The 13,780-nt window shown below is 39.9% G+C and overlaps 1 protein-coding gene across 7 annotated transcripts in view; it reads right to left on the bottom strand.

Moving 5' to 3' along the window:
- The window catches only part of LOC307174847 (uncharacterized protein), a 615,960-nt gene that overhangs the window by 354,361 nt on the left and 247,819 nt on the right, over positions 1-13,780 (bottom strand). For 6 of the 7 annotated variants that reach the window (XR_013824176.1, XR_013824177.1, XR_013824178.1 and 3 more), the window contains 2 exons: positions 12,674-12,739; positions 8,440-8,539 (listed from right to left, as the gene is read on the bottom strand). Coding sequence is in view for 1 of the 7 variants with exons in the window: in XM_079899304.1 (XP_079755430.1) it covers positions 8,440-8,539; positions 12,674-12,739 (166 nt within the window). In the remaining 6 variants the exon portion in view is untranslated. The remainder of the gene's footprint in view (positions 1-8,439; positions 8,540-12,673; positions 12,740-13,780) is intronic. The other variant, XR_013824180.1, reaches the window with a different exon arrangement.

Below are 13,780 nucleotides of genomic sequence, written 5' to 3'. Positions count from 1 at the left end.
ACATTAAATAACTTTCCCAGGTTCACACTACAAGTGAGAGCATTAACAGAATTCAAAGTTAGATTTTTCTGAATCCAAAATGTTCTGAACCAATTCATAGCATTCAAGATTATATGCTATTGGTTGTGTTTTTATCCCTGACCATCCCACAGATACTTGCGGGGATGGGTAAACTGCATTTACATAGAGAAGGGCAAGTGTATAATCCAGGAAATTTAGGTTTCTGAAAAGTTACTGAACTATACCAAACCGTGTGTGCCCAAGAACACCATTTTAGGCCAGTGAGGCAGGAGGAGGACTTCATGCCAGCCAGGTGAGCTGAGCTGAATCAACATCATGAATCTGGGACTATCAGAGCTGAGCAAATGAACCTAGAAATTATGGACTGAAGCAACAGCACTGTCCATGAGATTACCTCCAAAAATAGCATTTATTAAAAGACTCTTGGGCTTCCCTGGTGGCGCAGTGGTTGAGAATCTGCCTGCTAATGCAGGGGACACGGGTTCGAGCCCTGGTCTGGGAAGATCCCACATGCCGCGGAGCAACTAGGCCCGTGAGCCACAACTACTGAGCTTGCGCGTCTGGAGCCTGTGCTCCGCAACAAGAGAGGCCGCGATAGTGAGAGGCCCACGCACCGCGATGAAGAGTGGCCCCCGCTTGCCACAACTACAGAAAGCCCTCGCACAGAAACGAAGACCCAACACAGCCAAAAATAAATAAATTAATTTAAAAAACAAAGATCCTTTAAAAAAAAAAAAAAGACTCTTCCTCAAACATCTTCCCTGTATCTTCTCTCCCCGACTCCAAACCCAGCAGTCTGCAGCAAAGTCAAAGATTTATTGAAAGTCAGGAATGTGAATGGTGTTGTAAGTGTGTCACACACCAGCTTGCTTTTTTCATTTATTATTTTGTCTTTGCTGTTATTTCCTTTTTTATCTCCTGACTTCTTCCCAGAAAAACTACTACATCTAGTTCAAAAGCATAGCATAGCAGATGTTTCCCATTTCAGGTACACAAAGCTACTATGCAATTACGGAATATACTGGAAGAAGTCTGGAGGAAATGCAAATTATTCATTTAATAAGAAAAAATGTTAAACAGAGATCATCAAAAGGGACTATTTTCAAAATGTTTTGAAGCCTGCGTGCAGGATTGTTTTCCTGTAACAATTACAATGTCATGTTCCAGAAAGCATTTCCAGACTATCATGTGTATTGACAGTCTCAGTACCTGATGATCGAGAATAGTTTGTTCCTGGACATCTCTCTCCAAAACAGAGCAGAAGCAACTGTCTTCCTCCTTTCTCATTTCTGCCCTTCCCCACCAAGACAGGAGGGTGTTGTAAACAAGGAGAATTACCAAATTGGACAAAATGTTCCCAGTCTTGGGAAATAAATATTGAGTACAGTCAGCAGATGACCTTTTCTTTCCTTATCTGACTTAAATGAATAAATCCCATGAAATAGATGATGCACCCAGTTCAGAGCCAAAAATACAGTAGGAATTCAATAAATATTTGTTGAATTCCTAAGTGTCCATCACCTAGTCCAGGAGACCACCCTGTTACCTCTGGAAGAATTCATCCCTCCCTCCTCTGTGCTCTGACAACATTTCTTGCATTTTTAAGAACATTCTCACGAATTGACTTGTTGTATTTAGTAAAAGTTTCTGTCTCTTCCTCTTATCTTCAGGGCAGGAACTGGTTCTAGTTCAATCTGTATCCCACACTTTGTCCTGCACAGAACAGGACTTAATATCAATGTTTTACTAACACTCACGAGCAACCATTTTGGGACCTAGCAGAACGGGCTGTGGAATTGGCAGCTGTGCCAAGACAACTGGTGCTGGCCACGATGGTAGCACTTTATATCTTGATGAGGAAGGTGGACTCAATCCTGCTAACTGCCCATGGCAGATTCATGGCACACTGCAATGTGCTAGATCTCATTTTGTCACTGCTGTCCTCCCCATGTCATCTGCAAACAGCACAATACTGTCAGGCTGGAATCCACAAGTTGCTGCGTCGATGGTATGCTTGAAAGAAAAGAAAGAGAAGACAGTTCAGGCTAAAACCCAGACCTACAGCTGGTGTAAAAGTTGTGCTGCAGGGAGTTGCCAAAGGTTCTCAGTCCTGGCCTATGATGCAGGGGTTTTGCTTCTCCGGGTGAATTTAGGAATGGTTGAGTGACTATTCATTTCATGCCTCATTTCTTTGTCCATGCCTTTGCTCAGAGAAACGGGAGTACATGGTGGTTACAGGGCGAACCCTGGAGCCAAGGGGCCCGCGTTTGAATCCCAGATCCGCCATTTTCTAGTTGTGCCTCCTCAGGCAGTTTCCTTAACATCCCCCATGGTTCATTTCATCTGCTAAAAAGTGGGGGTAATAATATTTAGATCACAGGACTGGTGTGAAGGTTAAATAAATGAGTACCTGGAAAGCACTCAGAACAGTGCAGAATGCAGAATAGTTACCGAATCATGTCAGCTCCACTCAGGGCACTGTATGTGGCATGGTGAGGAGTCTGGAATTTACTCTGACTACAGCAGTAAGCCACTGGGGAGATTTAAGCAGGGGAGTTATGTGATCTGATTTATTTCTTACATATCCCTCTGACTACTCTGAAAGGCTGCATTGGAGGAGAAGGAGTAGAAAGGTGGAGATGAGTTGGGAGGCTCCCGTAGTAGACCTGGGAAGAAGTCATGATGACCTGGAGCAGGTGACGGCTTCCTCCAGAGGAAAGGTAGACACGATGGGCAGGATTGGCCGTCTCTGGGGGGTAGAACAATGAAATGTGACAAAGGAGTACATGTAGGAGGTGAGGGAACGGGAGAAATAAATAATAAAGATTCTAGGTTTCTGGCTTTAGTCATGGAAGCTTGGTGATGTCATTTACCGAAACAGAGAAGACTGAAAGAGGAACCTATTTTGGAAGGGAAATCAAACTTTCCTTGGGGAGTTCTAAGTTTCAGATGTCTATGAGAAGTTCATAGAGAACTTTCAGATGGCCTGTATTTAAGCCTGGAAATCACATGAATAATTTCATGAATAAATCTATATGGAGATATAAACTTGCATTGACATATAGATATTTAAAGCCACAAAAAGAAATTATATCTGCTATGACCCTGGGGTTGATATAAAAGAAGAAGGAGGACATAGTCCTAAATGACCCCAATATTTCAGGTCAGAGAGAGAAGTATCACATGAAGATGACTGGGAAGTGTAACCAGGGAGACGGGAGAAAACCTAGGGAGTGTGGTGACATAGAAATAGAGAGAGAAAAACGTATCAAGGAGAGTAAAGTGGCCTGATGGGTCTAGTAAGATGAGCATAGAAAACTGTTATTGGATTTGGTGACGTGGAGGCCATTCATGACTTTGACAAGAATCCTTTCAGTGGAGTGATTAGAAATTAAAAGGCAATTGGAAAGGAGTTAAAAATGTAAGTGGTGGTAAAGAAATGGAGAAGGTTTACATGGAAGGGGAAGAGTGAAAGAAAGTGTATGACAAAGAGAAAGACTCCATTTTTGATGTTTGACCTCTGATAGCTTTTATGCCCCAACTCTCCCCCTGACACTCTCATATGGGTGGCTGGATAAGAAAGTCCACATGCTCCCTCCCCTGGTGCTGATGGAGAAGTTGAACCCACACAAACCCCACCCAGCCCTCAAGATCTTCTATCCCACCATACCCCACCCCAGTCTCCCACCAAATCAATAAAAGCCAAAGTCACCCACCCTGCTTTGCTCTTGCTTCACTTCGGACCCAACCTGAGCCCTTCTCCTTGATGAATCCTTTTGCCGTTTAATGTGTGAATAATAAACCTTACCTCAGGTCTCACTGGTGCCCATGTGTCATTCATGCCAACATCTGGCAACATATCCTGGCAGAGGATATGCCCAGCATTCAGCAGGCGACACTGAGCACCCAAGTAAAACAGACAGAAGCAGGGTGTGAGGTCAAGGGAAAACTGGACAGTCTGTCTTCATGGAGGTGGGAGAACACAGAACATGTTTTTATGCTAAATGGAAAAGCCCCACAGAAGATTAGACGTTATTGGAGCAGGAGAAAGAGGGAGTAACTGCAGAGCAAAATACTTGAGGGGCAGAGAGGAGACGGGGTCCGGGAAAAGGGCAGAGGCTGGCCATCAACAGGAAGAGAGACACTTGTTCCCTTGTAATGGAAGAGAAAAGGAGAAGATGGGATTCAGTTCAAATATCCCAGACCTGAGTCAAATAAAGTGAATGAGTGCAAAAGGAATGGGGAAGATGATAGGGAGTGAATGTGACTGTGGGAAGCTGTAGAGAAAATATGCTTCTACCGGATTCAAATAGGAGATTTTACAACATGAAACCTGCCTAGGGGCTAGCTGTTCATAAACCCTGGGGCTGCCAGGGGTCCTACAGAATTGCTGGTATTCCCTGTGAATTACTCCTGCCCTTTACGTCTCATAAAAATATGAGACTGCTCAGAGCACAAAGGCCATACATCTGAATAGAACAGTTCACAGTGGTTGCCCAGACTTTCACTGCAATCTCCCGAGCTGCACTTTTATCTTCGTCTTAGGAAGGATGGGTTACTAAGAGAGTGCAGGAATTTCCACAAATAACAAGTAGTTCAGTTTTCATTTCTTTGGGGTTTTTTCAAACTGTTTTAACAGTTGTCTAGCTATATAAAGGTAAACTGTTAGTTATTGACCCCTTATATATATATTTTTTCTCCTTATATATATATTTTTTCTCTGAGATTCATGAACTACGTGTTCAAACTAGGAAAGCAATTCATAATTCACCTGGGAACCAGCTAGCTGAATAGAAATGCGTATATTTCCACAGAAAGGGACTCATTACTCTGCCAGTATTGCATAGGGCTTTATGAATAATTGTTATAAGACAAAGGGGCTTACAGGAAGAAAGCTTTCGCATTTATCTTAGATTATTTTTTTGCACTGAAAATAATTTATCCACTTGCATTTAATTTGCTTTGGTGTTAAGTTTGCCATTTTCCTTCTGCTCAAAAGACAGGCACAGTCTAACATTTGGAAACGTTAAGGAAATTTGAAAAATATATTAGTATAAAATATGTTAACAATACAAAATCAGTAGCCATTATATTTTTAAAATACAATTGCTGGACTTTTTTACTCTAAAATATAATTTAAATAATAACAGACTATGTTTGGGGCTGAGGAGAAGAAAAAGACATTTTTATGTCTGTTATGTGTGAATACTAGGTTTGGTGTGTTGAATACCTTATCCCTTTTGAAGTGGGTTTTATCTGCACAGATGAGAAAACAGAAGTTCAAGAGTTTAAATAATTTGTCCAAAGTAAAAAGAAACTAGAAAATGGCAAAGCCACAACGTAAATATAGGTCTCATTTTGAAATGTCTTCTATTGCTATCTCCCAAAATAGAGGTTAAAGGGAAGGTGAAAGATTCCCATTAAACTCAAAATCTCATAACCTCAAGTAATTTTATACATTTGACATTTGAAGATTGACAACGACAGAGTTTTCTCCTTTCAAATCACTGGAATTTGATGTGGCTAATCTTCAGGTCGAAGTCATGAATCTTTAACAGGTGATTAATCAACATTTCCTTCCTTCAATCTAATCACTGCCTTTATATTTGCATGGTCTAAAAGTAGGAGCAAAAGAAAGGGGGAGGGGGGTGTTGAGGGTTATAGGAATCCCTGTGTATAGTTCTCCCTGAGTACACAGTTTTGTCTACACTCCAGATCGGCACACCCAGGGTTTAATAGTATAGAGATTAGACCCTTCTAGGAAGTCAATTTTAAAAGACTCTAGAAAGGGCAGTTATTTGGCACATTGATCCAATATCTTTAAATAAAAAACAAAATAAAGCAATCTCATACTCTTATTTTAAAGGATTATTTACATACAGATGTATGTGGCACAGGCCACAATAACTGATACACAACAAAATATCAATGCAGTCCTTTTATCTATCTTTAACTGATTAGACAGCATTGAACTACTTCTAACCCCAGGAGGATAACATTGAAGGTTTTTATGGTTCTGATCAACAAGGTGAGTTTTGCATCTGCTGCTGTTTATTTTGTAGGGAGGAGTGTTTTTCTTGTTTGTTTTCTATCAAGTTTTATGACAGTTTCTTTAGTTAGTTTTATAATTTTGACAATGAAGAATTTAGACAAGACAGATAAGCTGGGTTCACTGCAGTAACAAATAACCCCCATATCTCAGGGGCATAATACAACGAAAGTTTATTTCTCTTTCATGTTGCATGTTCTTTGGAGATTGGTGATGGGGCCTGATGGGGCAGCCACCACCCTAGGGCCTTCGCAGTCACCCTGACTAAAGGAAACAACATGGCAAGTCACAGACCAGCTTCCACGCTTCTACCCAGACCTCACTACTACTTATTTCACTGACCAAAGCAAGTCAGGTGACCATAGCTAACTTCAAGGAAGAAAGAAGTGCAATCCTGAAATGTGTACAAGGGAAGAACCAGAAATATTTGGTAGAAAGCACTCCTAACCTCAGCACAATCATTTCTTTTCCCTTAGTCTTTCTTTTACCAGGCAGAAAGACAATAAGAGATAGAATAGCAGAAGTTAAGAATTCAATCAGCAAACTAAAGAATTCAAGTCCACCCAAAACAATGTAAGAATGATGTAAGTTAGGCTCTGAATTAAGAACAGAATTGGTTTGCAAAGAAAAGAAAGAGTATTTCATGTGAGAATGGATCATTGAGACCTAAAAATGAACTGTTACATAGATCCAAGATTACACATGGTGGTTGTGTCCCTATATTGATCCACAAAGGTTAATTTAACCCATCGGTAAAAGAAAATTAGGACTACAAATACTGTTGGCCTTGAGACTGGGTGTAGTGGGATAACTGAGGACATGGAAAGGAGACATGACCCATGAGCACCCCCCCCCCCAGCAAACTTGGGGCTGGCGAATAAGCCAGAACTGCAAACAGTCCTGATTGCTTTGGGCCCCCCCGGCAAACTGGGGGCATGCGAATAAGCCAGAGTTGTGAACAGTTCTGAATGCTTCGAGCGCCCCCCCGGCAAACTGGGGGCCTGCAAAAGAAGAATTGAGTGCTTTGGGCACTGATCCATGGGATGTCCTCAGTATAATCAGAGTGGTGGGAACGCAAGGAGATGCCCTTGTGCTAGTTCAGTATAATCAAAATAATGGTGGGAACTTTGTGCTGTTCTTGCGCTCAAGGACGAAGCACGGCAGTTGCCCACGAAAGCCAATTATTGCTTGTATAATTAACAAAAACATAGGTTGCTGCTTTGGCACTTCTGAAATGTTAAGAAAACAAGTCTTAAAGTGTAAACCTAGATAATGCTTTAATAAAAGCTACCACAGCAGGACAGACGGCGCTGTTTTGCCTGAGCGAGCGGCAGCCCTCTACCGCTGTGCTTTGGCACAATTCATCTCGTGTGATGAGCTTACTTTCGACCCTGTCCTAAGAAACTACAACACTGGGGATCTAGGAGCAGGACATATTATAGCTAAATTTAAAAAGTAAAAGGAGATAGAAAAGGGAAAGCTTCCATTTCTGCCATTGAAATGCAGGGCTGACCCTAACGAACATTTTTAATAGATAAGCTTGACTCTGGTACCTTAGGCCTGGACCACCAGATACCACTGGTCTCACACTGTCATCAATGACACAGAGCCCTCTACTCAGATCTGTTGTAATCTCTAACATTGTACCAAGATCTGAAATTATTTTCTCCCACTTGTAGCACCAGTTTCCTCTACTTTAGAGCAATGATTTTAGTTAACCATTAAATGAAAAGGTGTGGTTTAGTGGAAAGAGGATACAGCTAATCATCAGAGCACGTGGGTTGTAGTCCAACCTCCAGAATATACTTCTAGGTTACAATTCTTTGATACATTATATGAGTTTTAATGTATTAATCCACAATATAGAAAGAAAAATATAGAAATAAGAGCTACCACTGAATCAAATGAGGTAATAGGAGTATCTTCTTTTAAAATTCCAGAAGTAGTATAGAACTATAACGTGTGGTTATTATTATTTTTATACAGTAGTCAATCTGATGAAAACAATGTATACTAATATTTTAAAAACTGGCTCTTAACTAACCCAAACTGAGATACTTGTATCTTCAAAAGTGAAAGCTTATTAACCCAATGATTGGGTTTCTGGAAAGCCGAGATTTTCTTTCATCTGGTAATCACGGTACACAGCATATTCTCAATAAATGTTGTATTGCCCCTAAGCACAAAGCGGGAACAGCATGAGCTGAAGCCTGGAGCATAGCCTATGAAACAGAAAGCAAGGAAGCCATACTGAAGAGGGCCAAAGGACTATACATAATGGGAAGTATGTGGAAACAGGTGTCCCAGGGCTGAGGGTGGATCCATGCCATTAGAAGCCTTGAAAGATGGGAATAGGAAGATAGACTTACAGCAGGCAGCAGCAGGAAGATGTTCCAACATCCAGCACAGCAATTAAACAAAAGCCACAGAAGCTGATGTCCAACTGTTCTCGGTCCCAAAGTAATGAACCTGTTGGTAGGGTAATTTTTGTAGACATTCCTTAGTAAACAACTGGCCAGTTTCTAAATACAAAGATTCCACTAGTCCTGTATGAGGGGATTTCCCTTTCATCCTTTCATTTGCTTTTCTTTCCTAGTTTAACGTATATTTTTACACAGTTCCCTGCACAGCTTAAAACTCAAGTAGTTACTATGTTGGCTGTGTACCTTGTTTTGAGATGCTTTATATAGACACAAATTACATATGTACAGAATAAAATAGTGAGAGCTTTGGATGAAGTGCTTGGTAAGTATCAAAGGACATATAAAGAAGTGTTAGCACAGCTTTTGCCAATCAAGGACAGAATTAATCATCAGCAATGTGGACATCCTAACTAGACAGTCTGATTAATGTGGTAGAGATACGGATTCGTCCTAGCCCTCCACTTGCCTTGTCCTCCAGGTAAACAATAAGACCTCCTCAAACAGAATTTTTCATTTCTTCAGGCAAACTTAAGGCACAGAAACCCCATGGCTTCCAGGAATAGGCTTTCATCTTAGGACAGAATAGTTTAAATGGGACTTCACACCTAGCTCTAATTTGAGAGGAAAAGTGGAAGATTAAAGAGGGACTGTTTCTCTCAATGATTTTTTTTTTTTTAAAGAACTATGCTCCTGATGGATTTAAGTCACACTCTAGGTCAAAGCATATCCCTTATGTACATAGATATACATAGCATATCTCACTCTAAGAAATTCTATGATTTTTTTTTAAGCATTGACTAATTTAATCCTCACATCCACAGTGGCATTGGTACTTTTGTTTTTAATTAATTAATTTAGTTTTGCTGTGTTGGGTCTTCGTTTCTGTGCGAGGGCTTTCTCTAGTTGTGGCAAGTGGGGGCCACTCTTCATCGCGGTGCGCGGGTCTCTCACTATCGCGGCCTCTCTTGCTGCGGACCACAGGCTCCAGACGCGCAGGCTCAGTAGTTGTGGCTCACGGGCCTAGTTGCTCCGTGGCATGTGGGATCTTCCCAAACCAGGGCTCGAACCCGTGTCCCCTGCATTAGCAGGCAGATTCTCAACCACTGAGCCACCAGGGAAGCCCCTGATGTTTGTTTTATATTATTCCCCTGCAATTTTCTCATGCATTAGCATTATTTCTGTAACTGACCTCTACTTCACTTATATTTAAAAATCAGAGTTTTGAAAAAAGGATAAGGTGTGATCTCATATCATTCATTTCTAATCAGCACTTAGCATAGAAAAAAAATCACTTTTTAAGGGAAATTTCAGGCCATTCCAGCTGAGTAATAAAGAATGATGATCTCAACATCCAACTTGTAATTATCTCCCTAGGAAATAGGGCTAAAGAAGTTATAAGTAAGAAAACCAAGTAGGAAGATACATTTCTCGAATTTACATTATCATGTCTTCAGTCAGCCTAATCAAATGGGAATACATTCGAAAAAGATGGTGGCTAAAATGGAACTAGAAAACAGCCCCAGCCATTCACTTTTACAGTGCAAAGTCTGACCAATGTTCCTCCCCTCACTCTGCTCCTTCTTTCTACCCCCAGTTCCGGCCTAAATGAATCTCCATAGATCTTGTGTGGTTTGAATACTCTGTGACTGAGAAAATCCACAGTGCGGCCAATAATATTTTCTAAAAGTTTTGCCACAGCAACACTTTGTGCATTCTCTTATAGAAGTTTGCCACTCCCCATTAAAAGGGAAACTCTATTTCCCATTCCCTCAACTGACTTGATCAAAAGAATGTGGTGAACATGATGCTGTGTGGCTTTTGATGATAGCTCATCAAAGATGATATGCTTTTGTGGCCCTATCACTCACCATGCTTACCCCTTTAACCCAGCTGCCATGCTGTAAGGAAGCCCAAGTTAGCGCTTACAGAGAAGCCCATATGGAGAAGAATTGAGACCTCTGACCAAGAGCCACATGAGTGAGTTTGGAAACAGATGCTTCAGCCTCAGTCAAGCCTTCAGATGACTGCAGACCCACCTGACACCTTGACTACAACCTCATGAGAGAGCCTGAGTCAGAACTATCCAACAAAAATGTTTGTTGTTTCAAGCTACTAAATTTTGGAGTAGTTTGTTACGCAGCAAATACTTAACTGATACATTTTCCTGTTAGGGTTACATGAATGAAGACAATCAGTTTTGACCATACACAAGACCAGGAGCAAAGCATGCAAAAGGGAAAGACCCAAAAAAGGTGGTGGAGGAGAAACAAACAAACAAAAAAACCAAAACAACAACCAGAGAAAGAAAGAGATTGTGGTTTTCATGGCATGCTTTAAGTAACTCAAGGAGCTGAGGGCAATTAAAATTATACTCAGTTGTCTGTGGCTGCTGAAAGCTCTTGAACTGCATGTCCAGAAATTCTGCTTCATAAGACTCCCCAAAAGAGACCAATGTACAAGGGAAACCAGAAAACACCCTGCCTTTTTAAGTATCATAAACGAGGCAAGGGACATTCAAAAATTAGAATTTTCCCAGATGAAGCAATTCAGTTTTCATACTTATGACAATTCTTTTTTGTTCTATGAAATGATTTGTATGAAAACCTTATGACATGAACGCCAGCAGAAGTGCAGAAGAGATCTCATCCTTATTTCAAATATTCTCAATCTCTGGAAAAGGGGAATGTGCCAGTGAATAAGCACCGACCTTCAGCAAATCACAGCAGTGACTTCTGTGACATCCTAGGCATCATTATGAATAACAAGCAAATTCTGAGTGAAATAAAAGAAATGGTGATGCCATATTTTGGGCTTTCTTAAGAAATTCTCGAGATCATATGTATTTAAGAATTCAGAACTTCTTGGATTTTAGAAAGGTAAGCTGGGTATATTGCAGCACCCTAACATCAACAATAGTAACATTTCCACATAAAAAGGAATGAATATTTAACATGAACTAAAGTGTAAGTAGTCTCAAACCTGTTCAGGTCAATGGTTTTTTCCCAAATAAGTTTTAGCACGAAATGTATGAAAATATTTCGGTATTCAGAGCTTTTGGGATTTTAAAATTGCAGATCAAGGATTATGGACTATGATGTTAAAAATATCCACTATTTGTAGATTTAATTTGTGCCAGACATTATGTTAATCTTATTTGATCCTCCCATCTCCCCTGTGAAAATGATAAAATTGAGGACTATAGTGGGTAACTAACGTTTCCAAGGTCACAGGACTAAGTGGGCAGATTTGGAATTCTATCTTGAGCCAGACTTCAAATCCCCTACCTTTAACCACTCTACTGTATCGCAAGGGATATAACTTTGGTCTTTTTTCTTTTAATAGAAGTAATAACTATGTTAAAGAATTGGGGGAAATACTTATAATTTATTATCCTGACATTAGTTATTACCTTTTAAAATCTTGTTACAGGTCTTATACCAGGGTATACCCTCCGGAATAGCTAAAGAAAGTAGTAATTTCACTAGCAGTAAGGGTGTAGCCAGGGGTAGGTGAAGGTGACCATGATTTGAGATTGAGAAAAATGAATGACTAGAAAGGAATGGTAATTATTTTCCTCACTTTTTTGGAATGGTGAAGATGTTAAGAAGAGTAGACAGTGGTAGAACCCTAAAAAGATAATTCCTTTGCAAACACTAAGGGTGATTTTAGGAAGAAATTTAAGTTCTCCAGATAACATAGGAACAGAACCACTTAAAAAAAAAAAAAAAAAAAGACACCAGTGGACCAGCTAGCAAAGAGCTAGGGAAGACTCTCAAATCAGAGGATTTCTGGAACTACTGCACACATCAGAGCACAGGGCCAAAGTGATCTAGTGGGACTGTGGGACTCCAGCAAATTGGGTCATTGTGGGAATTTATGCACCATAAAGCTGTATAGTGTAATATGTGTCGATGATTTCCATCCAAGAAGCTGCTTTCCAAAATATTGGCTTAGGACTGCTGGCAAGTAAAGAATCAATGGGCTGTTCTGCGTAGTTCATTGTCACAAGAGTTGGGGATGTCCTTAAACAAAGTAGAATGTGTTACTCCCTTAGGCAACAAACCAACTCACAATACTGTAGCAACATCTTTGACACAAACGCCACCCATGCACGAGACTTAAAACTATCTTAAACATTTGCATTACATAACAACTATATTAGGACAAGATAAATTTATACCTGAAACAAAAGCTTCCCAAATGAAAACCATCATGTGAGTAGTATTTTGATGTAAATACATTGGTGCTAAAAGGAAGAAATACATTAGTTCAGACACAGGGATCAGGATACCATCAACTAAGAAGGTAAATTAACACCTTAAACACGACAGCAATAATCAAACTGGTATAGTTTGTCATGATCAGCTCCTTCCATATACAAGAGAAGCACCAAGAACAATAATCAGTCGTGAGTATCAGAAAACAGTTGCCTTCAAAATTCATAAGACTGTGGTAGAGCCACAGATAACTGTAGACGTTAACCTGTTAACTTAAATTAAATTGTTAAGCTTTGTGTCAGAAGTAGCCTAAAAATCAAGACAGAAGTACTCATTTTGAATCCTACCCCACCTACCTAGCCAAGTTCTGATAAGAGAATTGTCAGCAGTGAGATGCATAGAATAAGTTAATTGAAGACATACAATGGATATATTAGAACTAAAAATTGGGACTCCCCCAGGCAAATAAGCACCTGCACTATAGAAGTTCTATGTCCAATAAAAACTGTATTTTTTTTTTCCCGTAGACTGACTTTTCTCACTCTGAATTTGATCAGAGTCAAAGCACTGAATTTTCCAGCAGTATCCTCTTGCATACAACTAAAGATAAATCAGCCTTTAGAGCTCTGTTTTGTAGGAATGATTACAAACCATCACACTTGGATCTGCGTGGCTTGGACTTCTTTGTTTCAACTATTCTGAATTAACTTAAGTCATTAGTGGGCAGTGGGAATTTAATTTTAAACATGTATAAAACTGTATGAAAATGTAGGTGTATTTATTTCATAACTTTCATCCTTCACAGTCAGGTTGAGAAAATACATAAATTTTTCTTTTTATTGCAGCATAGTTGATTTACAATGTCATGTTAGTTTCAAGTGTACAGCAAAATAATTCAGATGTTCAGATTTGCATGAAATATCTTTTTCAATCCCCTCATTTTCAATCTATATGTGTCCTTTGCCATAAAGTGGGTCTCTTATATTGTAGGCTCTTGTTTTAGTATCCAGTCTGCCACTCTGTCTTTTGATTGGAGCATTTAGTCCATTTATATTTGAAGTAACTATTGA

Source organism: Stenella coeruleoalba (assembly GCF_951394435.1).
Source record: "Stenella coeruleoalba genome assembly, chromosome: 16".
Lineage (NCBI taxonomy): Eukaryota > Metazoa > Chordata > Mammalia > Artiodactyla > Delphinidae > Stenella > Stenella coeruleoalba.
Note: the sequence above shows the minus strand (reverse complement) of the source record. Positions and strands in the feature narration are given on the sequence as shown.